This window comes from Pleuronectes platessa, chromosome 5 (assembly GCF_947347685.1).
Source record: "Pleuronectes platessa chromosome 5, fPlePla1.1, whole genome shotgun sequence".
Lineage (NCBI taxonomy): Eukaryota > Metazoa > Chordata > Actinopteri > Pleuronectiformes > Pleuronectidae > Pleuronectes > Pleuronectes platessa.
In genome coordinates, this window is record NC_070630.1 from 13,786,724 (window position 1) to 13,800,476 (window position 13,753).

A 13,753-nucleotide genomic window follows, 5' to 3' on the forward strand; every position below is an offset into this window, starting at 1 on the left:
TAGGAATAGGATTCTTAGCTACTTCGTTGGTGTAACTCTTTCAAATTATTTGGACTTAACTTCCTTATGGGGACAAAAAGTCACTATGACATTAATCATCAAGTTTTAAGGTGAAGCGTGTTTTAAGTTAAATTGTGCGTGTGTGTCCTCTCAGTCACAACAACCACTAACAATATTCTGTTCTAACAATATATAGCAATATTGCAAATGTTGTGTCACAGCTACAGTGCAAATGAGGTTTTTCTGATGATTTCCTCAGGGAGAATTTCATTTTCATATATCAACAACAGATGGATGAAGGTTTTACCTGATGTCTGTTTGGAGTTTTTTAAACGTAATATTTTGTATTTTACCGAACTTACTAAGACAAGTTGATAAAAACAGTTGAGGTCTTTTGAGTCCTACTGTGACTTTCTACTACATTTTCTAACCAAGGAACAGAGGGGGAGATTAAACCCAGACTCTTCATGATATCCCACAGTCTCTGAACAATATACTCAATGTGTAGTGCTCCCTAAAATATGTAGAAATACTCCATCCAGTTTTACATCAAAACAAACAGGCTCAACTGTTTTAGCCCAAGGTTCTCTGTGGTGATAGGATCTGTGAAGTCTTCAATCAGGTATTTTTTGGATCGACTGCCTACCGTTTGTGTGCGTGTGTGTGTGTGTGTGTGTGTGTTTGTGCAGTCTTTCCCCTGCCTCTGCTTGCTGTCTCATTCGCATTCTCCTGAGCTGTGGCGATCAGTGTGACAGTGTAATCCTGATCCAGGGTCCCAGTGTCAGTGCTGGCATGAATAATTCACTGTGTTCAGGGTGCTGCACTGATGTCAATGCCACACACACATACACACACAGACAAACACACACACTGGAACAGACTACTAAAGTTGTCCTTGATGTCTCTCTCCAGGTTGTCAGAAATAGTTGTGGTGCTGAACCATTTCCTTCCACCGTCTCACAAGCTGCAGCAAATGGACTCAATTCAGTGACTGCACAGCGCCATCTGTTGATCAGATACAACTGCTTCAATGCAAACAAGTCCCAAACGCCATTTTTACCATCTGGTTTATGTTTGTGTCATGCAAAGGTTTTTTTTTGTATCTTTGCATGTTTGTGTGTGTGTGTGTGTATGTGCTTGATGTTTGTGTAGTTCGTTTATATAGAAAATATTTCCTCTTCTTACTGGCAATAGCTCTTCACGTTTATCCCTTCAAACGAGTGATCTTTAAAGCTCATAACTGAATTCCCATTTTGTTTTGACACCTTTTTGTTGTTTAAAACAGGCTTATTTAATCTTTAATGTATTCCCCTTGTACATATGATTTAGTACTTCATAGTTTAGCACCTCATGTCCACAGAGATGGGAGACGTTCAATAAATGCAGAAGAAGGCAGGAAAACTGTGAATTAAAGTGCCTCGGCTCTAAAACCGTTTCCCACAATGCAGCTCTGCATTGATTCTGTCCTCCCTCCTGATAAATGCCTTCATCTTTTCACCTAAGTGCCTCTTGAGGAGAATCCGAGCCCAACACACACATCATCATCAGGGTTATTTTCCCAAACTTGAGAAGTTCTTCCAGAGCCACAGACGTCATTTTTACAGGCTGCGTACTTTCCGTCATTCAAAATGACGCTCAGAATGTCAAATAAGGTCACAAATTTGACAATATGACACTTGTGATGCTTAATCAATTGCTTTTTGTTTTGTGTTAAAATTTAGTTGTTGGGTCACATGTCATAAATATATCGGGTTGCCACAGTTGCCCTTTTACTGGTTTGACCCTTTGACCCGTAACCTTCGGGAAGGAGGATCCGCAGTTTAACACGAGGAAGACCTTTAGGCTGTGAACACTAATGTGTGACAATCGATTGTATTGGCTTCGTATCTTGGTTCCTCAGATCAATACATTTAGTCCGATTTGTGTTATATTCATATAAGAATGAAGTGAGCTAGTGAGTTTGAAGGGAGGAAAAGAGAAAAGGTAACACAGTATCAATGGGAAGGCTGAAGTACTTTGATCCAAAGACTTCAACAGAACAGGGCTAATCCTCAAAATGAATGAGATGCAGCACTAACCTGAGGGATCATGAGATTAGTCATGAGATGGAATTAAAGCAAAAATATGCATGAAACAGAAAGTCATGTTTACATATATATTTTTGGGGGCGCAAAGAGCTAACAGGCAATTACCTGGAATCCTGGGCTGAGAGGGGGCCACTGAAAAACACTGGCGGATTGTCTTAGTCCGGAGCAACATCCATCTTGTGAGAACCGTGTTAAATTCTCTGATTAGCAGCAAACAGGAGACAGCAGTGACACCAGCGTCGGGAAAACTTCCAATGTGGCCTCATGCCACTAACTTTCTGCCAAAAGCTTTGTGAGTCTGGAGGTTTGGTGGAAAGCTGGAATGTATAAATGTGTGTAAGACGTACCTGTGATGGTGGTGGAGGTTTGCACTTTACCTTTATTCACATGTAGGCACTTTGTTTATTATTTGCAAGATAAAAATAATTATGGTGTGGGGGTGAGTGTTTCTCTTAAAAGGACACGTCTCAATATTGGGAGTCAGCTGAATGCAGTGTAGAGCAGAGGACGAGCCGAAAAAGAGCCGAACGACAGAATGAACGAGAAAGAGAGAACAGTCAAGAAGAGAGAGGGACATTTGTCTCAACACATGAATCAAAGTCAGATGTGTGCAAACATGACTAAGGACTTTATTAACCAAATCATTTCCCCCGTAATCTCCACAAATAAAAGTGATCTCTTTATATATATTCACATTGTATAATTTCATAGTGTGACAAAAATTCTCTTTTTTGGGGGGATTTCCAGCCATTCCTAATAATTGTCATTTGATCAGTCGCCATGCAGTCATCAGAAAGGTTGAAAAACGTTACGATTGGTCAGCATTGGCGCTCGTGTCCGGCATCGCTCTTCTTCTCCTTCTCCTCCCATTGGCTCCTCATAGTGCTAAAAACCCCCTCAGTTACCCAATCACAGATTTCATCACACTGCCACAATAAAATAAAAATAAATTAAGAAAGCAATGTTCTCCTGTAGAGTCCTCCTCCTGTTTCCCTTCTTGTTTTTTTTTAGATATTTTCTGTTTTTATATAATAATAATAGTAATAATAATAATGACTATAATTGTCCTTGATATAAATTCAATAGTATTTTTTCTCTTTCTCAAATTTTAAATAAATCATTTTGGCAATCCTCATATGTTGTCACTTTAGAATAAAAGAATACTCAAGTAGAAAATAAAACCTGTGAGAGAAAAAATCATCAGAAGAGGCGCAAGATGTGAGAGAATGAAGAAAAGTGTGAAAGCAACAGAGAAGAGCGACAGAGGGAAGAAAGAAAAGAGTGAAAGAAAGAAAGAAAGAAAGACACACTGAAAGAAAAGCATCCACTTCAGACGCATGTCAGAAACGGCTCTATATACAACAATTTCTGTTGTGGAAAACTGTTTGTCCTGTGCCTGTTGTCTATCTGTTGTCCGTCCCCATCCGGTGTGTCTGCAGTTTAGTCCGCTGTGCGTCCCAGTGTTATACCAGAGTGTAAGACTTGGCATAGGGGTTGTTGCTCTGTTTCAGGTGTCCTCTGGAGTCCAGCAGTGACTCCTGGGAAGTGCTGAGCTTGGCAGCCTGTGCTTGGGCAAGGTCTCCTGAGGAGGGGACGTCCGCCCGGACCTCTCCCCGGGCCTCTCCCCTCTCCCGGACATCCCTGTGGGGGAGGGTGGAGGCAGTTCCTGGTTGCCACTGCTGCACCTCCCTGGGCGAGGGCACTTCCATGGGGGTGGGTTCCATGGGAGGTGGCCTCTTCAGGGTGCGGCTCCTCTGGGGCTCCAGGCAGGTCTGGCCCATTGCTCCTCCTGCTCCTCCTGCCCCGACTCTTGCTTCCCCTGAAGCACCAACACCACCTCCGCTTGCTCCCGCTCCTCCTCCTCCGCCACCACCACCTCCTGCTCCTCCTCCACTGCTGCTGCTGCCACTGCTGCTGCTCACTCCTCCACCTCGGGCTGCCAGTGGCACGCCACGGTTCAACAGGAAGTCCATACGGAGATAAGGCGGCAGGTGGACCAGCTCTCCCCCTGAGAGGAAACACACAGGCGAGAAGCAGGTGACAATTAAGGATGAGTTCAATTACAGTGTCCAAGCACAGTGATGTTATCACATGTTGTTGGACTAGAATGAAAACAGACTGATTATTATTGGTCATATAAAAGTGATTATTAGAGTTTTCATTGCTAAAAACAGATGCGTTCTGCTGGAAACAAGGAAATAAAACCCTGCACTAACACTCAATTAGCAACTGTGCACTTGCAAGATTTCTAAAGTTCAGCACAATAAATACTATATAAAATTATCATTTGGCTTAAATAAGCAACAATTGATTTATGTAGCACTTTTCTTAAAAATGTTACGAAGTGCTTTACAAGGAAGAAACAATGAGAAGAAAACAATGGAACATGAGCAGAAAAATAGAGCAATAAAATAGAATTACATGGATAAACCTATAGGATTGTTCTGTTTAAATACGAGCCAATGTCAACTATTTGTAAAAGCATTCATAAAAAGATAAGTTTTAAGAATTGTTTAGAATATTTAAAAGAAGCTTGTGAATTGGTCTGTTTAAGTTCAATGGGGAGTGAACTCAATAATGTAAACGCTCTGGAAGCTAAATCTCTGTCGCCCTTTATAAGTTGAGACCTGGGAGTAACCAGCAGGGCTCCTTATGCAAATCCTAGGTTAACCTGGGTGATATTTTAATATAGATATTTCTTCATTTTGATTTTTTCAGACAACCTTATATATCGATCGCTATCGGGACATGGCGAGGATTAACGAAGATTTAGTTAAAGTGTCCTTCATTGAAGTCCTTGAAAGTGAACACTGCAATTGAATTATTAATGTGACATTTAACAGGGAGTCTCAGGGTTGGTGTGGAGGCTGTAGGAAGCGTCTGCTTGTCCCCAGAGATAGTGTGACAGTCCTCTAAGATCCCCACTGTTTGCACCCGCTCTCCCCGGGTGTGACTTGTCTCCACAGACTCTATATTATTCCTCATCTGTGTAAATGAACTGCACAGAGAGCTTAAACAAATTCCATATATATCTCCTCACATTCTCGCTGTTACATTTGCTCACCTGCGGCCCCTCTGGGATCAGGATTGACATCGCTGTTTTTTTAATGTAAATCCAATCTCCTCCAAGTGTGAATCTATTTGATTTTATAGCCGGTGCAGAACATAATGTAATAGGAAGCTGAACATTACAGTATTATCTTTGCTATTCTTGTCAGGGCCTGATGTGATGATGTGAGTTAACTTTTCTTACTGCGATGGACCTCGTCTCTGGTACCAGGAAGTTCTGTCTATACACCAAATTAAAACTTTCCCGTGCTGAAAGTTAGGTTGAGGAGAGGAGCTGGAGTCTTACTTGAAAAGAGCACACGTGATAATGCCCGCAGCAAAACAAACCAGGTCAGATTTAATACTCTTACTGAGTGATAAACCAAGATTAAACGCTATCGCCTCAATCTTTCAGTAATTGTCTGAGGTGTTAGATACAAGGAAGAGGCACTTTGATGTGGTTCAGTGAGCTTATGGTTCCTCCTCTGCTATTGTTTCTCTGTTACTGCTTGGGTTACAAATGCAAGAGAGCAAATTAGCCCGTCACAGAGCGGTGTTGGGTTGACAGATCTGGTCTGAATTTGTTAATGCACGCTGAAGCGTCTCGTCCTTACACTCATCTCTAAGAGAACCAGAGATCAACAGTAGTTTACAGGTGTACGGTTCGCCGCTGAAATCACTTTTCAACACGTCCTCTCTCTCCCACACATGCCAACCCGTTCACATGTACACAGCCCACACGTGCACACAATTTACTGAGTGAAGACAAACACGCTCTCACAGCCAGCACATACAACGCTGTATGCAGATGGAGTCCAGCGTGTGACCTTGGAGAATGGATTTGTAGGTTCTCAGGAAGAATGAATAATTCACGGTGTTTTATAATAAGCCCTATTAGTGCCAGCGGCGATGACGAATGGCTCAGAGTGTTAATTGAATTAAATATAGATTTAAGTGTTACTGTGGGGGCTCGGTAGAAATGTGGTCGGAAAATTCATCAGCCTGAAAAGATTATCCAGTAATGCGACCAGAATATAAACACTTGAGGACATTTTGTTGACTGATATTAATTTCCCGGAGCCATTACCATAATTACTACTTGTCTAACCTAAACCCAACGTTACCCTAACCTTAAACCATGTCCATCCATCTATATGTAATGAGAGCGAGAGAATCCTTCTGCCTTTGACCTTGTGAGGTGAGTGAGGTGAGGTCAGTTCAGGTCAGTCAGGTGTAACAGAGACGGAGATGGGGTTGAAGCTGGTTTAGTCATCAGCTGTCAGTCAAACTGACCCACACTGGGTCTGAGTTTCAAAGGACTAACACTGTAATATGCTCCGCATTGAATTTACATATGTGGTGAGAATGTCTTTGGTGCATCTCCAACCTCCTTAATATATCTGACTACAAAACCTAACACACGATTCAATAATGGCCATAACTGTGAAACTGTGATATACGCCGCACTGAAAGGAATATGACTCCACATTCATAGTTTTCGAGTTTCGAGTTTAGCTTGTTTAGTCATTTTAATTCTGCTTTAAAGCATCATATGGTAATAGTAAGTATTTAGTAGTTTATATACTAAAACTATACATATTATACTATATTATACTATACTATATACTATAGCATATAGTAAGAGTTCCAGCAGTAACTGTATGCCTCTATTGACACAGGAGTCAGCAGAAACACGCAACTTAAGACACCGCAATAAAAGCTGAAAATGCCAATACTCTAATGTCAATATTTATAATACACTTTTAGGTCTGACTCATTGATAAAGTGAGAAATGTACATCAAATGTTCCTCCTTTTTTCATATGGGTGCATCTTGTTACTTTTGTACAATATCTAAACACAACCCAGAAAACTGTAGAGGCAATACAGCCCATACTGACCCACCGAATGTAACTGACACCAGAGTCCAGCTCCCAGCAAAGCCTGACAGGCTCAGAGGCTGGTGTTACACTGAACCGCCTCCATTGTAGTGGTAAAGTGCTGTTGTCTCCTGATTGACATTCGCTTCAGATCAGGTTGACAGATGGCCTTTAGTTGCCCTCTCTCCCTGGCGAACGGGCCATACGAGTCTGCCCTCCCGTGCACAAACGTTGGCAACATAATGAGGCTCGAAACATAAGAAGGGATCTGATGGGCTCCACTCTTGTCTGGTCAACCTGAGGATCCTGGGATGCACACGCAGATGTACATTTCTGGTGCTAAGACAGAACATCTCCAACAAAGCTAATTATCGGTGTTGTCATCCGATCCACGGCAGCACATGGAATGATGGATGTGTTGTGTACATGTGCCAGGGAGAAAAAGGTTTCTGTGTTTTTAAATGCCTGCGTGTGGTCGGTGGCGAGTCAGCGTGTTCTGCTAGAGCTTGTAACCGATCTGCAGGTCTGCCCGATGAGCCGAGGGTCATGTAAGGTAAGACTACGACCTGAGAGGGGAGAGCAGAGCAGCACAGCACAGCCTCCTCAAGCTGCAGATGTAATGCACGAGACTGAGCCTTCACGCAGTTCAAATAACATCTTTTACAAGCAAAAAAAAAAACATTTTCTGTTTTCTTCCAATAAAAGGCCTCCCTGGGGTGCTTCTGGAGAAAGTGCATCTCATAGTCCATGTTCATGATGTGTGATGGGCTTGTATGCTTTGTTCTTGCTGTAAAGGTTTCAGAATAACAAGCAGCTACTCCCGGAAGAAAATCAGCTTCCCCAAAGTGTAATGTACCATACAATGTTTTAATGAGAAAACACTGTATGAAGCAGCTGCCTAAAGGCTTGCAGGGTGTAAACGATGACTGAAAGCTGATCTAAGTGGAAATACAATAGTGCTTGACCGAGGTGATAATCAAAAAGCCTGTTTCTGAGAGTTAATGGGGTGCGTTCATAGAAAAGTGAGGTGGTCTCTTTCTGAAATGATGCTACCAGGAGAGAAAGGATGACACCAAAAAGATGTTACCTGAAACTGGGCATACACTGTGAGATCTGAACCTGATTTTGACACGATTTTTGAGTCATGACAGCCATTTTAGAGTCAGACCAATTTCAGATTCACAGAACGCTGTGATTTCTGATGTCAGAAATTTAAGCTTGCGCACATTTAAAGCATAGTCACGAGTCAGTTCCCTTTGGTGTCCAGTGGCAGCTCTCTCTGCCACATTTAAACAGGGGAGTGATGAGCTAACTGCTCACCCCTCACAATCTTCCTTTCTGGCTGATCCCCAAAAATGATCTGATTCGTGATTAAAAAATAGGAGCTGATCCGAACTGTGAATTCAGGTATTCTGGAATATAAATGATGCAATTTGCTAGTCTATAGCTATTTATACCGTACTTTTACTATTGCTACTGCTGCTGCTGTTCTGTGGTGACCATGCACTAAAAATGATCCCGAACTAAAAGGGGTTAAGGAGGGAGTTCTGATGTCACCATGTTTGCAAGTGAAACAAAATTAGTTGAATGAGTTGTGTTTATGTTTCGTGTGTAAAGTCCACTTCCTCACCAGGTCTGTGTGCCTTGGGCGCGGCCATGTTCATGACCCGGCTGACATCCTGAGGTTTGGGCGGCGAAGCGGTAAAGCGGCAGATGCCCGACTCGGACGGCGTGCTGGAAGTCACGCTGTCGGTGTAGTCGTTGGTCCCTGCTGTCATCTGCTCTGATGAGGTGTCAGAGATGAAGCACTCGGTAATGGTGAACTTGGCGTGGCGCAGCTGCTCCTCCATCTTTGCGTGCTCATAGGCTCTGGCCAGCTCCTCATAGGTGGAGGATGCGCTCTCTGTTGATACCATGCTGCTCCGTGCACGATCTGAGGGTTACAGGTCACACATTATGAGACACAGGCGTAAGTGTTGTTTTAGAAATACAGCAGAGTGTGCAGTACTAGACTTATTAAAAACAAAGTATAATACAAAACAGTATTTAGTGGTATATGTACTTGGTGTTTTATTTTTATTTCATACTACACAGTGAGAAAAAAATAAAAAGTTGTGGGTTAAGTTGGAATCCCACCCTGGAAGCTTCAACCTAGAGTGCACCCTAATTTTCACTTTCAAATGAAAAAAGTCAAAAGGTCATGTCGCTAGAGTCATGCAGCCTTCACACTTGACAGTCCCACAGAAGCTACATGGTTTCTGTCACATCCCACAACTTTCTAACATTAATTTAAAAAAGGAGATCAATAGAAAGCTGTGATGACCTCCCTCCGCCCTGCTCTACTTTACCGGTGTCCTGTGAGGGGCTGACACTGTAGCTGTCGCTCTCCTTGTCCACAGACCCAGTGGCCCTAGGCGTGGGGAGTCTCCAGTCAGTGGTAAGGGTGTGCGAGGAGCTGGTGGGGTGTGGCCGGTTGAGGGTCCACTGGCTGGCATAGCGGCTCCGCGCTGCGGCAGGACCGGCTTTGGCAGTGCGTCTGGCAGTGGGATCTAGTGAGAAGAGCATATTGTTTGTGAGGAAGGGAAATAAACACTCAATCGATTTGTATTAAATCAATGTGAATCAAAGCCTTCTGACACAACAGTAAACAGCTCTTTAGTTTGACTGGAACAATCTGCTTTGATTCAACAGCAAACAACATTTTACATTCATGAAATTCTTGTACTTCTGAGCTGAAGCTTCTGTTCCGTGAATAAATAGATATTAGTGCCTGAATCAAACATTTAATCAGTACCTCATTAATAAGCATACTGAGAGTGACTGTGTGTCTAAAATTTGATGAGACATAGAGCATTATTTTAGTCTGTAATAAGAACTATATACTTTGTCACTCTGTACGTCACTCTGTACATCATTCTTTGCAGGCTACACATGACAAAAGCTCTGTTTTTGTAAATGGTGGTCACAATGTTTTGTTTTGGTCTTATTGGTCTTGCTGGTAATAATCTGAAGACCAGTCAGGTGAGTCAGATCAGTATTTAATACAAAAGGGGAATAAGAGACTATTTCTAAATAACTCAAAAGTTAATGAAAATACATTATTGTTTAGCGATGGAATCAAAAAAAGAAAAACGAGCACACAAAGACAAATTTCCAGCACCTGGGTCTGAACATGGAATAAACATGAATTTAGGAATTTCCATCTTATCTTTTGCATGACAAAATTAACGTTGAATTTTTTCCTTCTGTAACCCAGAACTACATGATTTGTAGCAGATGTAAGGGTTATATGTTTCCCTGCTGTTGCTGTACAAACACCTTGCTTCCCCCCCTCTGTGAACACTGAACACTACAATCTCAGAGGGCCAGGCAGCAACATTATCATCAATCTTAAGCTCCAACTGTCTCTACACAGACACACAGATAGTATTATATTCAGCCTGGACCCAGACAGGCTGCTGCTGTATGCACCACTGGGCTACAGCAGAGAAAGAGCCTTTAGAAAATGCTCTGGGTTGGAGCTGCACAGAGAAGAATGGTGCAGGTAATTGTAGTGGGTCAGACAGTAATTCCATCAGCCAGGATGGAGGGACGAAATGATGGAGGTGTTTGTCTAACAGCAGCAGGGAAAAAAGGGGCAGAGTCAGCAAATGGAAGTCATGCCCCACTGGCCAGGTTAAATGAACCAATCACATGACTGTCTGCTTGTGAGTAAATGCATGTGTGTGCGATTGTGATGAGTGTTAGGCTTGTGTTAGTGTTTGTGTATGTAAGTGTGTGTGTTTCACCATATTATTATAGCATCAAATAACTAATTAAAAACAAACTGACTGTAAAAAATATATATGAAAATGTATGAATACAATTTATTTGAAATGCACTTGGACTTTTTAATTTGGTCCACATCCTATCCACTTACATGGAGGAGGTGTATGGTGTGGTACATATGATGGTACCAGATATATATCACATCTAAAAAGTATAATCTATTAATGACTAAAAAACGTTACACATTTTATCAACATGTAAAGCTACACATCTATCTATATTGTAACAAAGAAGATTTAACATTACTAATTGGAGAGAAGATAGGAGAATAAGTGGAGTACAATAGATGCATTGTCTGCATAGAAAAGTAATTTTAGTAAACCACACTGTTTGTGTGTGTGTGTGTGTGTGTGTGTGTGTGTGTGGTTGTGTGTGTGTGTGTGTGTGTTTCTTTGTGTGCACAATCAGGTGAGGACATGTCAAGAAGCAGCGGGGAGATCGCTACTCTTCATCAGTTCTGCTTCAGTGGAGCTCGAACACTAGAGGCCGGGAGTTCACTCTGCAGCACGTCTGCTGGGTCTTTGTAATCTCACTACTGGAAAGTGGCTCACATAGTGTATTATAGCAGTCTGTGGTTTTTCTATTAGCCTTGCATGTTTTTCAAACATATGTCCAGTGTATTTGATTTATGCTGCTGAGACAAATATTCGTTTTTTATAGTGTCATTCAACAGTACAAGATTCATGAATGAGTAACCAAATATCACACAATTAACATTATTATTAGTAACACACGACTAGTTTAGTAACAATATTGGTATTGAAAGAAGTAAATGTTGAGCACTGACGGTGGTGGGACTCACTGGTTCCAGGCCTGGCATCGGACACGTCTACCAGTGGCCCGGTGGCCTGGGAGAGAGACTGGTAGTGGACCGTGTGGGTCACCGTGGAGGATTTCTGCTTATTTGTCTCCCCGAAGTCATTGTCTGTCAACAACACGGTGGACCTGTCATCTATGGGACAAACAGCAGAAAGTAACAAAATGATGTAAGTTAAAGAAAGGTGGGAAGAAAGAGAGAAAAAGACAGCGACAAAAAACTACTGTCTATGGATCAGTAGAGCAAATACCTCTATAAATACGATAAATATTGAAATATTGAATCCAGCCCATAATCTGCATCCACACCTACATGAGTTCTTGTCAGGCCCGTTTCTCAGAACCTCCACTCAGTGTGATGGAAATCGATTTTGTAAGATTTGAGTAATCCTAAAACATGATCGGGTCATCTTTGACTCCAGGTAAAAGTTTGTTCCTTATTCCTTATTGGGATATTGTGTCTACAAGTATTGGACGTATGGACTGACAACCCTGAAAACATAATGTCTACGGCCACTGGCTGTCGCTGGTATGAAGGTATAACAACAAACCGACTTGGGGGGAAAACATAACCTCTTCGTTGGATGAAGCTATGCTATCACTCATGGATGAATCATTATGAGTGAATGATTAGCACAGGGTCTTGTTTGAAGTGTCTCACCGATTGTCTCCATGGTGTCCCTCTCCTCGATCAGGAGCTGGGCTCTGGGGATGTCGATGTGCATTCTCAACGTCTGCTGCTGCTTGTTCACTGTGTCTGGCGTCCGCGTGTTTTTACTGAGAAGATTCATGAGGAAGAATTCATTAGTTTTCATGATTTTGTTTTTTCATTGTATCGCAGAAATGCTAATTCAGTCCCATTTGAGTTGATAAGTAGCTGTAAGGAGTCAGGAGGGACGGCGTAACCTGTGTGCAATATATTTGATTTTTACTGATAGCTACTGCGACTCCAGGCTAAAGTGTGATTTATGTCTGGTGCTTAAAGGAAAGCAACGAGCATAAATTAAAATTAAGCATACATACCTCATCAGCATTTCTGCCAGGCTCTTGGCATCTGTGAAGTCAGCAAAGAGGTTGTTAATACCATAATAGTTCTGTCTCAGTTGATAAGCTACAGCAGGGGAAACACAGTACATTCGCTGACAACTCCTCTTACAAAGAGGCAATGACAGTTCGTCAGGAGAGTTGGAAGCAAGAGCGTGGAGGGGTTTGACCTGAAGAGACAAACACCGAACTGGTTCAGATGCATGAAACTGTAAATAAACTGCTGTTCGTTTGTCTGCAGCCCCGTAGGCGTGTTGACGTGCATGTTAGACTGAGGTGTAGGTGTGTCAAGATGTGCGCATACAGTGTGTATTCGTGCTCTGGGAGTTAATCATGTGCACACAATACATGAAAAGAAAATGTGGTGAGCCTCTGGAACATTTTATTTTCAGATAAAGTGAATGTGGTGAGTCCATCGCCTATCGTTTGATGTCAACGCTGTTAATGTGTCAATATGTTGTGGCTTCCAGTGTAGACAACAGATCTCTGTGCCAGGAGTCCGTCTGTTGTTCGCCTCACGCTATTTACAGTCTGATTTGTTTCTTTTATCATCAAGTCGAACGTTTCTCCAAACAAAAACAACATTGCTTCTTCTTGTAGGTGTTCTAGGTTCAGACCATATTATTGATAACCACTGTTAATAATTATCCTCATGTGAATTCAGATTAATTAAAAAGCTGATAGCCGATGCATTTAGGTCATCATGGGCCCCAATATCTTGTCCCTCGCAGACAGATTCTGCATTTTCACATCCTGAACGTGTCAATAGACATTTATAGGAAATTAACTATTATCTAGAACTCACCTCTGAGTCTCTTGAGCCTCTGCTCCCTTCGTCTCCTCTTTACCACCATGAGCATGATGAAGACCAGCACGGCCACCACCAGAATAGAGGTGATGGTCACCACCATCTTTAGACCTCCGCTGCCTGACATGTTGCCTGAGATGGGATCTCCTGTCTTCAGCAATGGAGGGATTGTACCTTCAAGAGAAAAATGTATCGGTATTAATAATGACTCCAAGATCCTCATTCAAATGTATTTTTGATGTA

The 13,753-nt window shown here is 42.2% G+C and overlaps 1 protein-coding gene across 7 annotated transcripts in view; it reads right to left on the bottom strand.

The window, feature by feature from the left end:
• Nucleotides 1-2,720: 2,720 nt before the first annotated feature.
• The window catches only part of dscamb (Down syndrome cell adhesion molecule b), a 122,775-nt gene continuing 111,742 nt past the window's right edge, over nucleotides 2,721-13,753 (bottom strand). For 2 of the 7 annotated variants that reach the window (XM_053422769.1, XM_053422770.1), the window contains 7 exons: nucleotides 13,508-13,684; nucleotides 12,682-12,712; nucleotides 12,320-12,435; nucleotides 11,630-11,794; nucleotides 9,363-9,563; nucleotides 8,645-8,947; nucleotides 2,721-4,095 (listed from right to left, as the gene is read on the bottom strand). In XM_053422769.1, the coding sequence (XP_053278744.1) occupies nucleotides 3,551-4,095; nucleotides 8,645-8,947; nucleotides 9,363-9,563; nucleotides 11,630-11,794; nucleotides 12,320-12,435; nucleotides 12,682-12,712; nucleotides 13,508-13,684 (1,538 nt within the window). In that variant the 3' untranslated portion in view covers nucleotides 2,721-3,550. The remainder of the gene's footprint in view (nucleotides 4,096-8,644; nucleotides 8,948-9,362; nucleotides 9,564-11,629; nucleotides 11,795-12,319; nucleotides 12,436-12,681; nucleotides 12,713-13,507; nucleotides 13,685-13,753) is intronic. The other 5 variants (XM_053422771.1, XM_053422775.1, XM_053422774.1 and 2 more) reach the window with 5 other exon arrangements.